The 15,170-nt window shown below is 39.7% G+C and overlaps 1 protein-coding gene across 1 annotated transcript in view; it reads right to left on the minus strand.

Annotated features, from left to right (window-relative positions):
* Positions 1-589: 589 nt before the first annotated feature.
* The window catches only part of LOC142094624 (potassium channel subfamily K member 9-like), a 44,835-nt gene continuing 30,254 nt past the window's right edge, over positions 590-15,170 (minus strand). Inside the window, exon 3 of the mRNA XM_075176958.1 lies at positions 590-1,865. Coding sequence (XP_075033059.1) covers positions 949-1,865 — 917 coding nt within the window. The 3' untranslated portion in view covers positions 590-948. The remainder of the gene's footprint in view (positions 1,866-15,170) is intronic.

The raw sequence follows: 15,170 nt of genomic DNA on the forward strand, positions 1-15,170 counted from the left end.
TTGCATTATAGTTTGGTCACTTGATTGCTCCCTGTATTGTATGGTGGTCACTGCGATGCTCTCTGTAAAGTATGTCAGTAGGATGCTCTCTGTATTGTGCTGCACTCACTAGGATGCTCTCTGTAAAGTATGTCAGTAGGATGCTCTCTGTATTGTGCTGCACTCACTAGGATGCTCTCTGTAAAGTATGTCAGTAGAATGCTCTCTGTATTGCATATCTATCAGGAATACTAGGCAAATTATTATACATAAAAATATCATGCCTGCTTTGTCTTGCTTGCAATACATTTTGCATGGCACATTTATTGGATTATTTTTTGTTTAATTCAATAAAAAAAAACATCTGTTAAATTGCTGATACAAGTAATCACAATTTTATTTATTAAAGTATGTGTTTTTTATGTTTGAAAGCCACCCTGCTCCCAAGAAGCATTAAGAGAATGGAACTTATTCTTGGCTAAGAGAACCACCATGGGCATGCCCACCACCATGGCTAGGACAACATGGGGTCACTTCTCATATTTTTTTAAAGGCAAATTTAAGTTTCCAATCCGCCCCTAATCAATAATATTTTATAATTTCTTGGTAGCAAGGTCCACATAGAATAAAGTTTATTTTTTATCTGAAACACATATTCTATTAATGTATTCTGTTGGTTTGCGCTGCAAAGAGCTATGTACATAGGAAGCATTATGCAGTACAAAGAAAATTACATGTACATGTAAATATAAATGTCGGCCTGGTACCTCACAATGTGTCATGCATAGAACAAACACAAAGTATGATAGTCCTTTCGCTTGTACATTAGTCACTCTGAACTGCTATGTTGGATCTATACTTTCCTTTCAGTACAACAATACAATATCTGGACTTACATCAAGGCAATATGAGTTCATATGCAGATATTAAAGATATAGGTGTTAGATACTGTATAGATCTAGTCATGCGTTAAATAGATTTTCTCCTCAGTCTGAAGTGATTTGTGTACCGCTGGTAGTCCGGTGAAAAAATACTGTCAGGAGAAGAGAAGCCGGTGTTATTGCGAGTGCATAATGATATCTCATCTATTTTGTAAGAGATTGAGTTATAATATACTGGATTTGTGTGGCAGCTTAGTGTCTCATGATGCGATATGGCGGGGCTGTCACAAAAAGGTGACCGGTAACACATACATGTGCAAAAAGACCCTGCTCTTGAGGTCGCATTTGAAGACCTCCGTCTCCCATTGTCAGGATCATCCTGCATGAGAGGTATGAGGTTAATCTGGCTTGTCCTATCTCCTATTGGTAGATAAATGGAACTCCTACTTCTGGCATCCATTTTGGACTGAAGACTGATGTTGTTCTGCGCTCTACGCAGGGAAGCTCTCTCTTCTGCATCACGTCTTTCATCTTCAGAGTTCATGGTCAGGAAGCGAAGGACTACTAAGTTAAGGAATGCTCCAATTACGGTCAGTCCCACAAGAATATACATAAAGCTAAAAGCCACATAGGGTGGTTTCTTCTGCAAAGCCTCGTTTTTCTGTAGGGCAACAAAGTCTCCAAAGCCAATGGTTGTAAGTGTAATAAAGCAATAATAGTAGGAGTGGAAAAATGTCCACCCTTCAAAGTATGAGAAGGCACCTGCTCCAATGCCCAGTGTACCAATACAAGACAGGAAACCCACTAACACCATATTTTCCATGGACACGTCAGTCTTCCTCATGTGAAAACATCTTTTCAGCTTCTTTAATAAGAACCTGACAAATGTGTTCATGCGTTCTCCCAGACTTTGGAACATGACCAGGGTCAGTGGAATCCCAAGGACAGCATAGAACATGCAGAACACTTTCCCTGCATCAGTTCCTGGGGCAGCATGGCCGTAACCTGCGGAAGAACACAGAATTGTTAAATAAAGAATATTACATAACATTATGGACCTGTGGGAATATCACTAGAGAGTCTCTTCTTATCCTATTTGTAAAGTGATATTATCTGAAGACTTAAAATGGATATTTTAGTGTCACCTAGCCTGATTTGTGTGTTTATTCCGATACACTTAACCTTGCCCCATCCACTTGCAGCATGACATCCCTTACTTTGCTCCAAAGTGTAATTTACCACAGAAGCATTACAGTAAATCACACCCTGAACAGGAAACACCTAATATAAACATCTTTTTAGAAAACAATGTTTACAAACATTGTAAAAATGGACATTTCAATAAAAGAAAACATACACCTCTTTGTATAAAGTTTGTTGTGTATATTTATATACAAATGTACCGTAAAGCTGCCCATCCACAGAGATTTGAATTGGTGCCAAACCGCTGTATGTGTGACTAGCAGTTCCAATAGACAGCAGGGACCTGATTCACATGTAAATGCCGATACGAGCCATATTTTGCGTAAAATCGCTCGACACATGACCAGTAATGAACCCGAACAGCCTATGACTTCAGAGGCGAAAATGGGAGAGTGAAGGGATGTATGCACATAGTCAATGTACAGTAAGGATATGCCAAGCTCAAACTCTTGCAGCAATGTCCGATTCAAGCTTTGGGAATCTCAAAGGTACATGATTTTCAGTTGTAACACTTGCACCAGCTACAACTCTGGTATAAGTGCCGATTACTAGTGAAGATGGCTGTGTATGAAAGCTACAACATTTGCAATCAGAAGCAACTGTAAAAATGTATTTTATGTACAGTAGATATTAATAAGCACCTAATAGATGTATTTTATGGAGAAAAAAAATATTAAAAAAATACTTTTTTTAAAATGACTATATTATTAACAGGTGACATTAATTGAATTTTTTATTGTGTGCATTGTTTAGCGACTTGATATTGCACATATGTATTAGACCTATCCTGCAGTGTCTTGTCTGTTGAACACAGCGGACCTAGACCTGTATTCATCAACAGAGTATCTTCAGATCCACTCCTCGTTGAACACAGGACATGCGTATACCCAATATATGTGGTGTTGTTGTTGTTGTTTTTTTAATATGCACAATATGTTCTTCTTGTGGTCCTTGCTAAATCAATCCCCTGATCTGGATCAATCAAATGTCAATCTGGTCTGCCGACAAATCCTGTCAAATAACTACGTTAAGCCAGTGTGCGGATATCAGCCAGCTCCCCTAATTTCACCCTATATGATCTACCCAATTTGATCATCTACATGTGAAAACAGATCTGGGTGCTAAGAGTTCAATATATTTATTGCATTCGCACTTCTGACTTTTGGAAATAACAGTGTTAAAAATGAAGGTTGTTATGGAAACCCTTGGGAAGGGCTGCACAGACAGCAGTTTCTTAATTCAGCTTTAACCCATTAAGTAGATAGTAGGAGGTGTGATGGCACTGAGATGAATGATCTGAAGAAAGGTGCATTGTTATACCTTATGTCCCCTGTCTATAAAGACTTAGATCACTTCATGTGCAATTCTGCAGGCCAATTACACCATTTATTTTGCAACGTGCTCTTTGTATATGCCAACAATGACCAGCAAACCTGATCAATATCTGACAGGGATTCTCCAGTCGCTCTGGATGACTAGAAAATGCGGCTGATGACCGCATGTGATGTTTGTTTGTTCAACGTCCTACCAAGCTAAGTGTTGGATCTTCATGTATATGTGCACCTTACGAGCTGGGCAGCAATGTAGGAAACTATGAAAAACTGATATACAGTTGCAGAATAGTAATTACAACAATTTACAATCTATCTTCCCAACAGACAGCGCTTATATTGTAAGCTTTCCATTTTAGAAAATCATCCCCTTTAAAGGGTTCATCCATGTCCAGACGACTTTATTGTTTTAAACACTCTATTGTGACTTTTGCTTAATATATTGTTTTATTTTTTGGCTTTTCCCCCTATGTTTTTCATCAAAGTGTTTATGTAATCAGACAGATCTGTTTTATTTACACAAAACTGCTGTGTTGTCTGTCTGTCTGTGTATGTTAGATCATTTAGACTGTAAGTTCCAATGGGGCAGGGACTGATGTGAGTGAGTTCTCTGTACAGTGCTGCGGAATTAGTAGCGCTATATAAATAAATGATGATGATGATGATGTGTACACAATTGTATCCAATATACAGTAAACAGCTGAGCTGTGTCATATTCAGAGACAACAAAACAAACAACTCTGCCTAAATAATAGAAACCCTTTCTGAAATAAACAGAAGGAAGCCAGAATGATAAAGCAATGTATGTAGCAATCGTTCCACAAGAGTGTATAGATATCAATACATTAACTTGTCTGGAGGTAGAATACTCCTTTAGAGCGGTTACATGATTTTGTGAAGACAAAAAATGCAAAAGTATGTACAATTTACAATCCGGTAATAATGTAGCAAAAATACAATATCTCTATCTGGAATTCCTAAAATAAACTCCATACATAGAAATAAATGTGTGAAAACTGTCTGGGCTTTACGCATATCTCCCACGTATTTCCTCACAGACCTGACTAGTACCTTGGAATTCCAAATCTCAGACCAAAGTCAGCTGCTGTGAGCAAATCTATTTTCAGACCTAGAAACGTGCACACATTAATGCTATTTGTGTGAGATTAGTAAGCAGGTGTGAAACCTATCATCTGATTTATCCTGCAATCCCCATGATGCTCTGCCAACAAGTGCCACAGCAGAGACAAGCAGAAAAAAACTTTTATAATTGTAAATGTATAACATCATTTATAATTTCCAGGGACATCTTGCTTCTGCATAGGTTACACATATTTGCTGAACGTAATTTTAATCAATATTTTGCATTTTAAATGTCCATATTTATTAAATCTATAATAAATATTAGCCTCAAAGTATAATAGACAGTAGCCAAAATGATGCTATTCACTCTGATCCTGTCCACTTCACTAGGAAGTGAGTACTCCTGGGAGTACACGAAACCTACCTGAAATTTGGGAATCTTCCAGGAGAGTGGGCAAGTATGACATACATACATACATATATATATATTTATATAAGCTGGGGTTCGTTTTGTCAGCAGCCAATTAACCATCCAGTATGTTTTTGCACTATGGGTGGAATTCTATGATCCCAATGTCCACTCTCCATTATATTTTCAATATCATGTATCAAGTGAACCCAATGTAAGACCACTTTTATAGCAGCTCAGTTAACACCTTCTGTACTAGGGATAAGAGATGAGTGCCCTGCTGAATTCCCACAACATTATGGAAAAGAGGGCTAGAAAAACGAAATCCCAGCACCTCCAAGTCCTCTGCAATTGTCTGTATACTCAGGTAACATCATCCCAGTTACTTACTTAAGGCCATCATTTAACTATTAAGCCAAAGGTATTGCATTTTACCTGCAAGTGAACCTTCTGGCTGACAAAGGTATGGTGCCAAAACAGAGCAGTAAGCGACTTGTCATGGTATGTGTTACAGCACCATACTACTGTGATTCAGCACTACACAATTTTTCAATTGCCCACACAGCATCATGTCCGGAGCATTCACCTTTATGTTCAGCAGACATGACAGAGCAGATGTACTTGTCACTGTGATTACACTTGAAGGGGCTGGCTAATCATGTTGGACAGGTAGCTGGCTATGTATAGGTGACGGGAGGTATATATTTTGTTTGCTGTCATTGCAGTTTATTTATCAAACATATAAATTTGCACCATACTGAATTTTGGAAGAACTTCTCATAGAAAGCAATGGACAACCTCTTTGTTTTGTAGTTAAAATGTTATTAAAACAGGTTTGATTTAATGATTGTGATAAGCACAATAAATCCCAATTTGACCATTTCTTGCAAAAGCTACGCACATGTTTTGTGAAATAAACGAGGACTATACACTTTAATAGACTTCAAAACTTAAAAAGAGACATTAAAGTGAAATGATTTATGGCATATAGTTTACTAAATAAGCAAACGAAAATGAATAGTTTATGTAAAATTACAATATCTCTGTTTGATAAACAGACCCATTGTTAGTGGGCCCCAGAGTATGATTTTGAAGACACCCTCACCCTTTGAACTCAGTCCATGATTTTAGTTACATCAATCCACCAAGCTATTAAAGACATTTCAATCTGGCGACTTGTCTGTCTTTGTCTGGCTTTTTGTGGCTCCCTCTGTTCTGTGCAGTCTCTTCCACAGTCCCTTCTGTTCCATGTCAGTCCCTGATCCTTTTCTTGTGAAAGTCTCCATGTATAACTGTGTGTCCATCCCTATCTCACAATTGGTATTTCCTATCACCCCAATGAAAATAACTGAACTCTTCACAGTTTTCATCTTTATTTTGTATGTAATCTCCTACCTATATAATTATTGTATCCCTATAAGTCACTGTTTCTTAACTCCAGTCCTCATTCACTCCCAACAGCTAATGTTTTCAGAATGTCATTAATCATGTACAGATGACTTAGTCCACCTGGCTGAGTCAGTAATTATTCTACTTATTTCCACAGACAGAAATCCCTGTGAGTTGTTTATTCTATGTGAGAACACTATTTTAAGTACCCAGTTGATTTGAATCTCCCTCCAGGTTTTCTTTTAACCGATTTCATTTCACTTTCCCCCATCTAACCTCTTCTCTCACTACCACAAGCACCATCTCTTCTCTCAGCTGGAAAATGAAGCTCCAATAGATTCAAGCTTTCCCTCTATACAATCACAATCTGATCCAGTGAGATCACATTCGATTAAGCAATGGAAAGTCTAGTCAGTTGATGAATTCCGCTGCATATGGCTGACCAAGAAACAGGATGTACTGGCAAAACCTTGTTATTTGGTCATCTGGCCCAACCACTAATGGGGTCATAGAAACAGAAATATCTTGTGCAGGCAGTGTCATCATGTTCTCTTCTTGAGCAATTCTTGGACCTTTTTTTAGGGGCCACACATGCTACGATATTGTCAGCTTCCTTTAACTTATTTACTTAAAGTGTCTGTAGCCCACATGGTCCTTATAAAGCAGATGCCTTCCTGCAGACAAAGCCCTTCTCTGCCTCCCCTTCTTATGCCAGCAGGTCTCATAGGCTTTGCAGGGAAATATGGTAATTTCTCTTGACCTGAAATTCTTCAGAAATATGTATACCTCTTAATTCCTCACTACAGAGGCTACTTTGTTGGTGACAGGAGTATGTTCTATGGAGCATGGCACATGAGATAAGTTTTTGCTATTCAATTAATTACATTATATCCATTTGTTTGGCATAGTGGTTAGTATTATCATCACGCAGCATTACTGCATGCAGCACTGACATGTGATACTACTGTTAGGACCCATTCTGAGCATGCTAACATGGTCTTGCGAAGTGGGCGGATCTGCATGGGTGGCCCCTCACCGCATATAGTGCTCCGCGCCCCCTCACTACATATAGTGCTCCAGTGGTAGTTCTGCCAACTGGGTTATTGGATTTGATTTGATTGGGGGGAGGTATGGAAGTATGTTGGTGTTATATAAATAATAGATAGTAACTGATAATCAGTCCATGTGGAGTATCCCAATTTATAAATGACTTGCAGTAAGTTTTGAAACAAATGCAACACTTATACTTATATTGTTAGTAACTTACAATGTAATCCCTTTTTGGGGAACGTACCAGGAACGCTAATGCAGCTATACATGTATAATTTACTCCTGATATCTAACCAAGTTTTACTGGTGAGCAGCCTTCTAGGTAGCTGCCTTACTGACTTGTGTATAATCTGGTGCAGTCCAGCATTTTCATGAACTGGATAGATACATATTATTACTATGAGCTGGCAGGTCTAATCTGACTGCTATTTTAGTCTTTGGAGTTTTATCAATGCTGAAATACTTTGCTAGTCATTGCATTGACAGACTGTTTTCATCAGGATTCAGTTAAAAAAATTACTTGTCACTGTCAAAATGCTACATGCTTATCTCTCCTCTCATCTCTCTCTATATATATATGCTTAACGTCCCTTACTCAATTTGTGTGTCGCATAAGTGGTTATTTACAGCTTGTGAAAAGGAAGGGGCAGCAATGTGTTCACATGTGGTGAATGCAAGTAAATGAAGTAGGCAACATTGGAAAAAAGCTGTGACTAATGGACCTAACTACCCCCCAAGTAGGTCTCCTGGAATGCTGGGAGAGTAAGGCATCCTTCTGCATCTGCCCACTTCACTAGGGAAGTGGGCAGATTAGAGCCAGCATGATTCTATGGGAATCACGTCATTTTAGCACAAATGACGTAATACATGTTTAGAGTCTTTTTGCAGCGCCCTCCCAGACATGACCAAAATGAAGTTGGCAAGTGTGACCTAACTCTACTCTTCAGTCTGCCAAGAACTATAGGTGCTCCTATGATTGTCTTTGGCCAATTAGGCCAATTTAGACCTACACAGATCACAGTATGTATGGGCCAAAACAGACCACCAAAATCTGAACAGCATCTGATGGGGCACCATCCAATGATAGTCCAGGCGGATAGCAAATGCGGTGGAGGCAAAAACCATATGACACCATATAGGCAGTTGTCGTTCGATCACAGTATGGTTCCCTGTCCAATCCAGCCATTCGCACTGGGTAGCTAGATCTTTCCAATATGGCCATACGCATGTATAGTATAGTCGAATATGATAAAAGAATAAAGCTGCTCAGGAATCTGGTTGAGTGACCATGTATGGGCACCACCTACCATTCCCACCTTCAAGACTTCTGGGGCACTGCTCTGAAACTCACAACTCCCTAGTTCTACTACACAGTCCTCTCGCCTTCAAAGTTTTAAAGAGTCCCTGAAAACTCATTTCTTCAAGGAAGCCTACATGTCCTAGCTATTACTGTCATCTAGACCAGTTATAACCTCACTCCCTCTATATAATGCCCCCACTTCACTATCTGTATTAATTCCCTAAACTTGTATAAACTGTAGCCATCTCTTAAGCACTTCTTAGTCCAGACAGTAATTGGCTTGGTGCATACCTTCCAACAGTTCCCTTTAACAAATTAGGTAACACCCAGCTATACCTCTCCTGCTAGGTCACATCCTATGAGGGCTATGGTCAGCCTACACACTGCCTATGGGTCATATAATTATAAAAATAATAATTGCTAGGTTTAAATGAATACAAACGTTTTCCAAGGAATGTGAAACATTGAAGAGTACTTTGGATATTTCAGTACACTCCTTATGCTTTGAGCTGTTTGTGGTTAGTCTGTAGAGACACTACAAAGAGAACCAACTCTTTACAAGAAAGAGAATGCTGAGTGCTAATTATCATTCTCCTGGACACAGAATGACATTGTGAGTGCCATCTTCTGGTTTATTATAAGTGCTCAGTCTGAGTGCCAGACAGATGAGATAAAGGGCCTGTGTTTAGAGGAAATTATCTCTGCTTTTAACCTCCTATTACTTAAAATGCAAATGGGAAAACATTTCCTATAAATCTCTCACAGAGCATTTCTATTTAATACATAATGAATGCCGTTGTTAAATATTACTGAAATATGTGAGCAGAGCTCATTCATTATTTAGGAAGTTCTTTCCTCCCAGTCAACATTTCTAAGGGTGCTTGTATCTTGCTGAAATGAAAATAAAAATGGTGCTTATAAAAGAAAACAACATTAATGCCTAATCCTGTGAGGCTTTAAAGGTTAACTCCACCTTTATTAGGGGTTATGACACCAAGAAAAAATATTTTCAATATACATCCCCCATTCCACCACCTTGCAGAATCTGTGTCACTATGCCAGTGACTGTTAAAATTCTTATGCATTTCCAGCTGGATCACAGAGTGATTTCATGGAGCAGTTCCCTAAAGCAGAAAGTCTGTTTACACCTATGTATGCACCAGATGGACTAATAGAAATATTTTCCGCATTTTTTATGTTTGTAAATGACCCATTGAGGAGTGGGACAGACTTTCCCAATGACTTGGCCGTGTCCACATTGTAAATAATGCTGCTATGACAGCCAGGGGGAGTAAGGAAAGATCCACCATGAAAAAACAAATGACATTGGGGCAATATTATATCCTCACAAAACAGACAACAAAACTAACATAAGGGCAGTAATCAAGGGTTATACAGAGGACCTGCAAGGGGACAGGGGCTTGCAATGAAAAGGTATTTTACAGCAGCCAACAGATTGTATGTCTGCCTTTCAATACAAGCCCTGCCATCAGGGGAAGCCTTTACAGACTAGTAACCAGAATGTGACACTACTTTACAGAAGAAACATGACAAATGGCACTTGCTTTCTATACTAGCCACCATATTGGGGTCTGTGTTTTATACAAGACACCAATTAGCCACCATACTGGGTAGTGTAGCTGCTTTACAAACCAGAAATGGGGACTGCTTAACAGACTAACCAACAAAAAGGTGTGCCTGTTTTGTATACTAGCCACCATATTAGGTGTCTGTATTTATTACATTATACTATGAGCAAAGTTGACACAATTTCACACAAATCAAGGTTATTCAGTGGAAAGGTCTGACATACAAGACACCTCTAAAACACTATTAAAACATCTCTGAGGTCCCATCTTATTACTAACTAAATATATCCAGCGTGCTGTCTGTTTTATTCTTTAGAGCAGCGGTAGGCAACCTGATACACTTCAGGGGCCTTATGTGTGGCACTCTAACCTTCAAAAGGGCAACACATTACTTTTAATAAGTTAAAACGATATATCTGATCAAAGAAAGAGACACCTATCTGTATTAACATATCAGCAGACATTTTAAACAAGTTTTACAAGCTATAGCAAACAAATCTGAAAACTGGCAGGACGGAGCTGTGGGCTGCAGGTGAATACTGTACTAGGGCCTGCTGTTGTCCATCACCACTTTAGAGAATTCAGACAAGAGAAGGTAGCAGCTTTGGATTTCAGTTGTTCAATGTGAAGCCTGAGGAATCAAATCAGTGCAACACAGTCATCCATGTGTGTATCCAAATTGATCACTGACCTGGTTGTTTGGTGGCTGTGCTAGACAGCAGGATTTCAACATTAACATTAGTAATAAACTCCAAAAGCAAAGAGGGAATTATAATAAGTAATTCCTGAGTCCCTGTCAACTCTTTTAATCCTGGTTGTTTTAAACAAACTGTTATTTAACCTTACTGAAGCTACTTAAGTTTTTCATTGATATATGCGGTCTTTGAAAAAATTGTTCCCTCTTTTTTGTATAATAGACCCTACATAAATGCACTAGTAAGGACTGGGACCATTCCAACAATGACCAAGAATTACTTCTACCTGTTTACCTCAATGGTCTCAAAGAAAAGATTTGAGGATTTTCCCTACATGAATCCCCCCTCACACATCAAATTCATTCAGCATATTACTTTCTCCTTCAGTTGGGAAAAAAACACCCAAGATTCAGATTGTAGATCTTACAGCAGCTCACACAACATGAGGAATTGAGTATAACACAATTCAAATTATACTATATGGAGGCGCAGCTCACCCAGAACTTTAAATGGAGAAATCCTCAGTTCTCTAAGGTCTGGGCAAATATTAGTCGAAGACCACCAAAATTACTACACTCTATTCCATGGTTGTCCAACCCGTGGCCCGCATGCGGCCCAGCATGCCTGTAAATGTGGCCCAGCAGGAGTTTTGGTTGTGGCAAGGGGGCAACACTGAAAAAAAAAATCCTGCAAAAAAAAAAAAAAAAAGAAAATACTTACCCTGCGGTCACGTCAGCTGGCGCTCCGGCTCCCTCCCTGGTCTCCTACTCCGTGTGGTGCTCGCAGTGAATGTCGGGGGTGACATCATCACACCCGACATCCATTGCGTAGCGCAGCACAGGGGAGTCACCCACGCGAACTATCAGCAGCAGTGAAAGATTATCCAGTATCTTATTGTTGTTACTCTGAATTTGGACTTTCTGCACCATGCAATTATGAACTAGCTGTGTTCTCTGTATGTATCTAATATAAATATTAAGAGATGATTGTATTTTTAATATTTTAAACCATTTTAAATGTGCAGTGCTGAGTAGGGTGAAAATATCACCCACTGTTACCCTCATTGGAGGCTGCTCCATGAGCCATTTTTCCTGCCACCCTATCTTTAAATCTCTGTAGATTTCTATTAGTCCTCCTGATGCTACCTATATCGGTGACCATTTCAAACTGGTCAATAAAAAAAATGATTCATGGGTGCAGAAAGAGAGGAAAAAAAAGTTTTTGGCATTTAATTCCCCGAACCCCACTAAGGGGCAGATGCAGGTAAGTTCAATTGTAGCTGGTAATGGGACTACTGCTTTAATCATGATTCTGCAACAGGTTTCCTAACTCTTACTAACTTCATTTCCAAGTAAGTTTAATATGTTAACTATGTTTTCTATGTTTTTTTCGATGATCAGCTATCCTTAGGGTTGGTGCATTTTATGTGCGGCCCAAACCAACTCATCATCTTCCAATGTGGCCCAGGGAAGCTAAAAGGTTGGACACCCCTGCTCTATTCAATTCTCTGGCTACCAAGACTGCACTGTTCCAGACTAGTGAAAGCTCACTCAGTGGTAGTTCTGCCCTTGGCAGGGTGTGATCAAGCAAATAAATTGCATATTCTCGACCCCTCATCCACACAGTGTGATACCCATATTTGATTACCCAGAACTCCAAACAGGTCCACTTTTTCTGTTATTTGGCACATGGCTGGCAGGTGGCATTAGATTCCTCAAGAACTGTGAGTGTCCTCAGTTCACTTACCTGCAGCCTGGGGCGCTGGGTCCAAGGGGTGTGCAGCGCCGGGCACATTAATATTTGTTTTTATATTTTCTTGTTTTTTATTTTCAAATACCGGCGATCTTCGTCTTCCTCCAATCTCGGGGCTGCCCTTGGTCTCAAGGGGGCAGCCCCAACTGTCAGTGGATTCAATTAGGCTCAGGCAGGCAGCTAACAGCAAATCCGATGCTGTACGCTGCTTCGTGTGGTCACGTGAGATCATCACATCTCAGGTGACCACACTAAGCAGTGAGAATTGGCTGGGGGGGGGGGTTGGGTAATGAGTTGCCTACACAGGGTTGATGATTTTGTGGAGGAGAGGTTAATGAACTGTCTGCAGTAGGTTGATTCTGTGTGTGTGTGGGGAGGGGGGGTTAATGCATTGGCTGCAACAGGTTGATGAATTTGCCTAGGGTGGGTTAATGAATTGCCTGCAACTGTTGATGAATTAGCTAGCTGGGGGGCTGTTGATGGATTGGCTAACTAGGGTTAATGAATTGGTTAAGGTGAGGTGATTGTCTGGGGGGTGAGCAAATGAGTGGTTGGGTGGGTGATCGTATGGATGGGGTGTCAAACATTCTGGTGAGGGTTTACAAAAATGGCTGGGGTAGATGATGAAATAGCTTGTGGGGGCCATGATTCCTGTATTGTGTGGCGGTGAAGTGGATGCTGTCTGTGGTCTCATCGGTCACTAGAATGCTAAATACTAGACAGACAGGACTGGTAGATGTTAGTATATGATTATAAATAATTTTCATATATTTTATTGTCTATATCTGCCTGTACTAGGGGGTGTTTTATTTGGTCAATGTTTGCACATTTTCAATACAGGATTGCAAGTTTGTAGAATCCAGCCAACTAGCAACAACGCTCCAAGGACAAGCAAGAGAGAACATCAGGTAGTCTATGCTGCAAGATCAGGTAAGAGAGAACAGCGCAATTTGCCTAGCTTTCACTGCGGAATCTTACTATAATGACATTTTAATATGTATGCAGAATTAAGTGTGTTTTATGTATTAATATTTTACAATGTTTTGTGTGTGTGTGTGTGTGTATGTATGTATATATATATATATATATATATATATACATACATAGTGGTGGAAGTGGGCTGGTAGACGGTTGTATACCATAGCGCCACTTCAACTCTCTTCAGTCTAAAACTTTCTGAATTTCCACTTTGACTGCTGTTTATACATTGGTGGTGGGTGGCCTGGGGGTGGCACCCGGTGTATTAGCCTAGGGCGGGTGAAACCCTTAATCAGGCCCTAGTATTTACCTTCAAACAAAATTCCACATCCCTTAGGGAAATTTTAATCAGTTCCTGCAGCTCAGGCTCATTCATAGTGCACTTAAAGAGCAGCTTGTTGTCAGACTGCTCACAACATTTGAATCACATTGTTAAAAATATATTAATATTTACGCTGTTCTGTGAATATTTGTCATTCACATTAGTCTATGCCTCATTGGAGCTTACAGTCTAAAGTCCATAACACACACAGGCACACATTAGGGTTCATTTTGTCAGCAGCCAATTAACCTACCAGTATGTTTTTGGAGTGTGGTAGGAAACCCACAGATCTATCTGCATGAAGATTAAGCAGAATGTGTATTAGCTCCTATATCACTGGTATTATACCTTCCAGTCACACTACACAGCATGTTACCAAAATAAGTTAGATAGGTTCTGGAAAGGACTTACTACTGCTTGCTCCTCCTGGAGCTAACGTACACCAATCCAAGAAGAAATTACGGCTGCCACCTGGTAGCGCAGATTGGTAATCCCCTATGGCTCTTTTTGTCTCAGCATTAATAAACAGAATATGGTGCACATATTGGGGGAATTCAATTTGGCCAAGGTTAGTGTAAGAATAACGTGGCGCTAATTGTATTACCGGTAATACAGTAATTTTAACCTGGATTTTTGCTCACAACCCGAGGGCTGTGAGCAAAAATCAGTGTAAAATTACCATAGTAATGGTAAAAATGTGCAGGTCACGTTATTCCTAACATAATGTGGACGAATTAAATTGGCCCCATGAAATGGAATACATAACATGCATTATTGACCATGTGTTAAAACCTTTCTATGGGTTACTGGAGTGTTGGGCAATTAACTAAAAGGTACAACTACCTTATACACTATAATGGATCCTTTCCTCTGCCCATCTTATGTTTGATGTCTGATGTTTCCTTTCCCCTGCCGCCTGTCAGTGCCCCCCCTCCCCTTTACCCCTAACACAAAAAAACCTTGGCCAATGAACCCAGAATCCACAATATATGCCAACCTGTGTTTAGTCAGTTAATATAGTTAGACTTTTTGGGGCATATTCAATTGCCAGCGTTACTTGCAAAAGTAACGTGACTTGCGCACTATTACCGTTATCACGGTAATAGTGCGCGTAATTACCGTTACTACGGTACCTTTAACGCCGGCTTTCTGAAATACGGCTTACAATTACCGTAATACCGGTAATACTTTTAACGCCGCAAGAAACGC

The sequence above is a fragment of the Mixophyes fleayi genome, chromosome 6 (assembly GCF_038048845.1).
Source record: "Mixophyes fleayi isolate aMixFle1 chromosome 6, aMixFle1.hap1, whole genome shotgun sequence".
NCBI lineage: Eukaryota > Metazoa > Chordata > Amphibia > Anura > Limnodynastidae > Mixophyes > Mixophyes fleayi.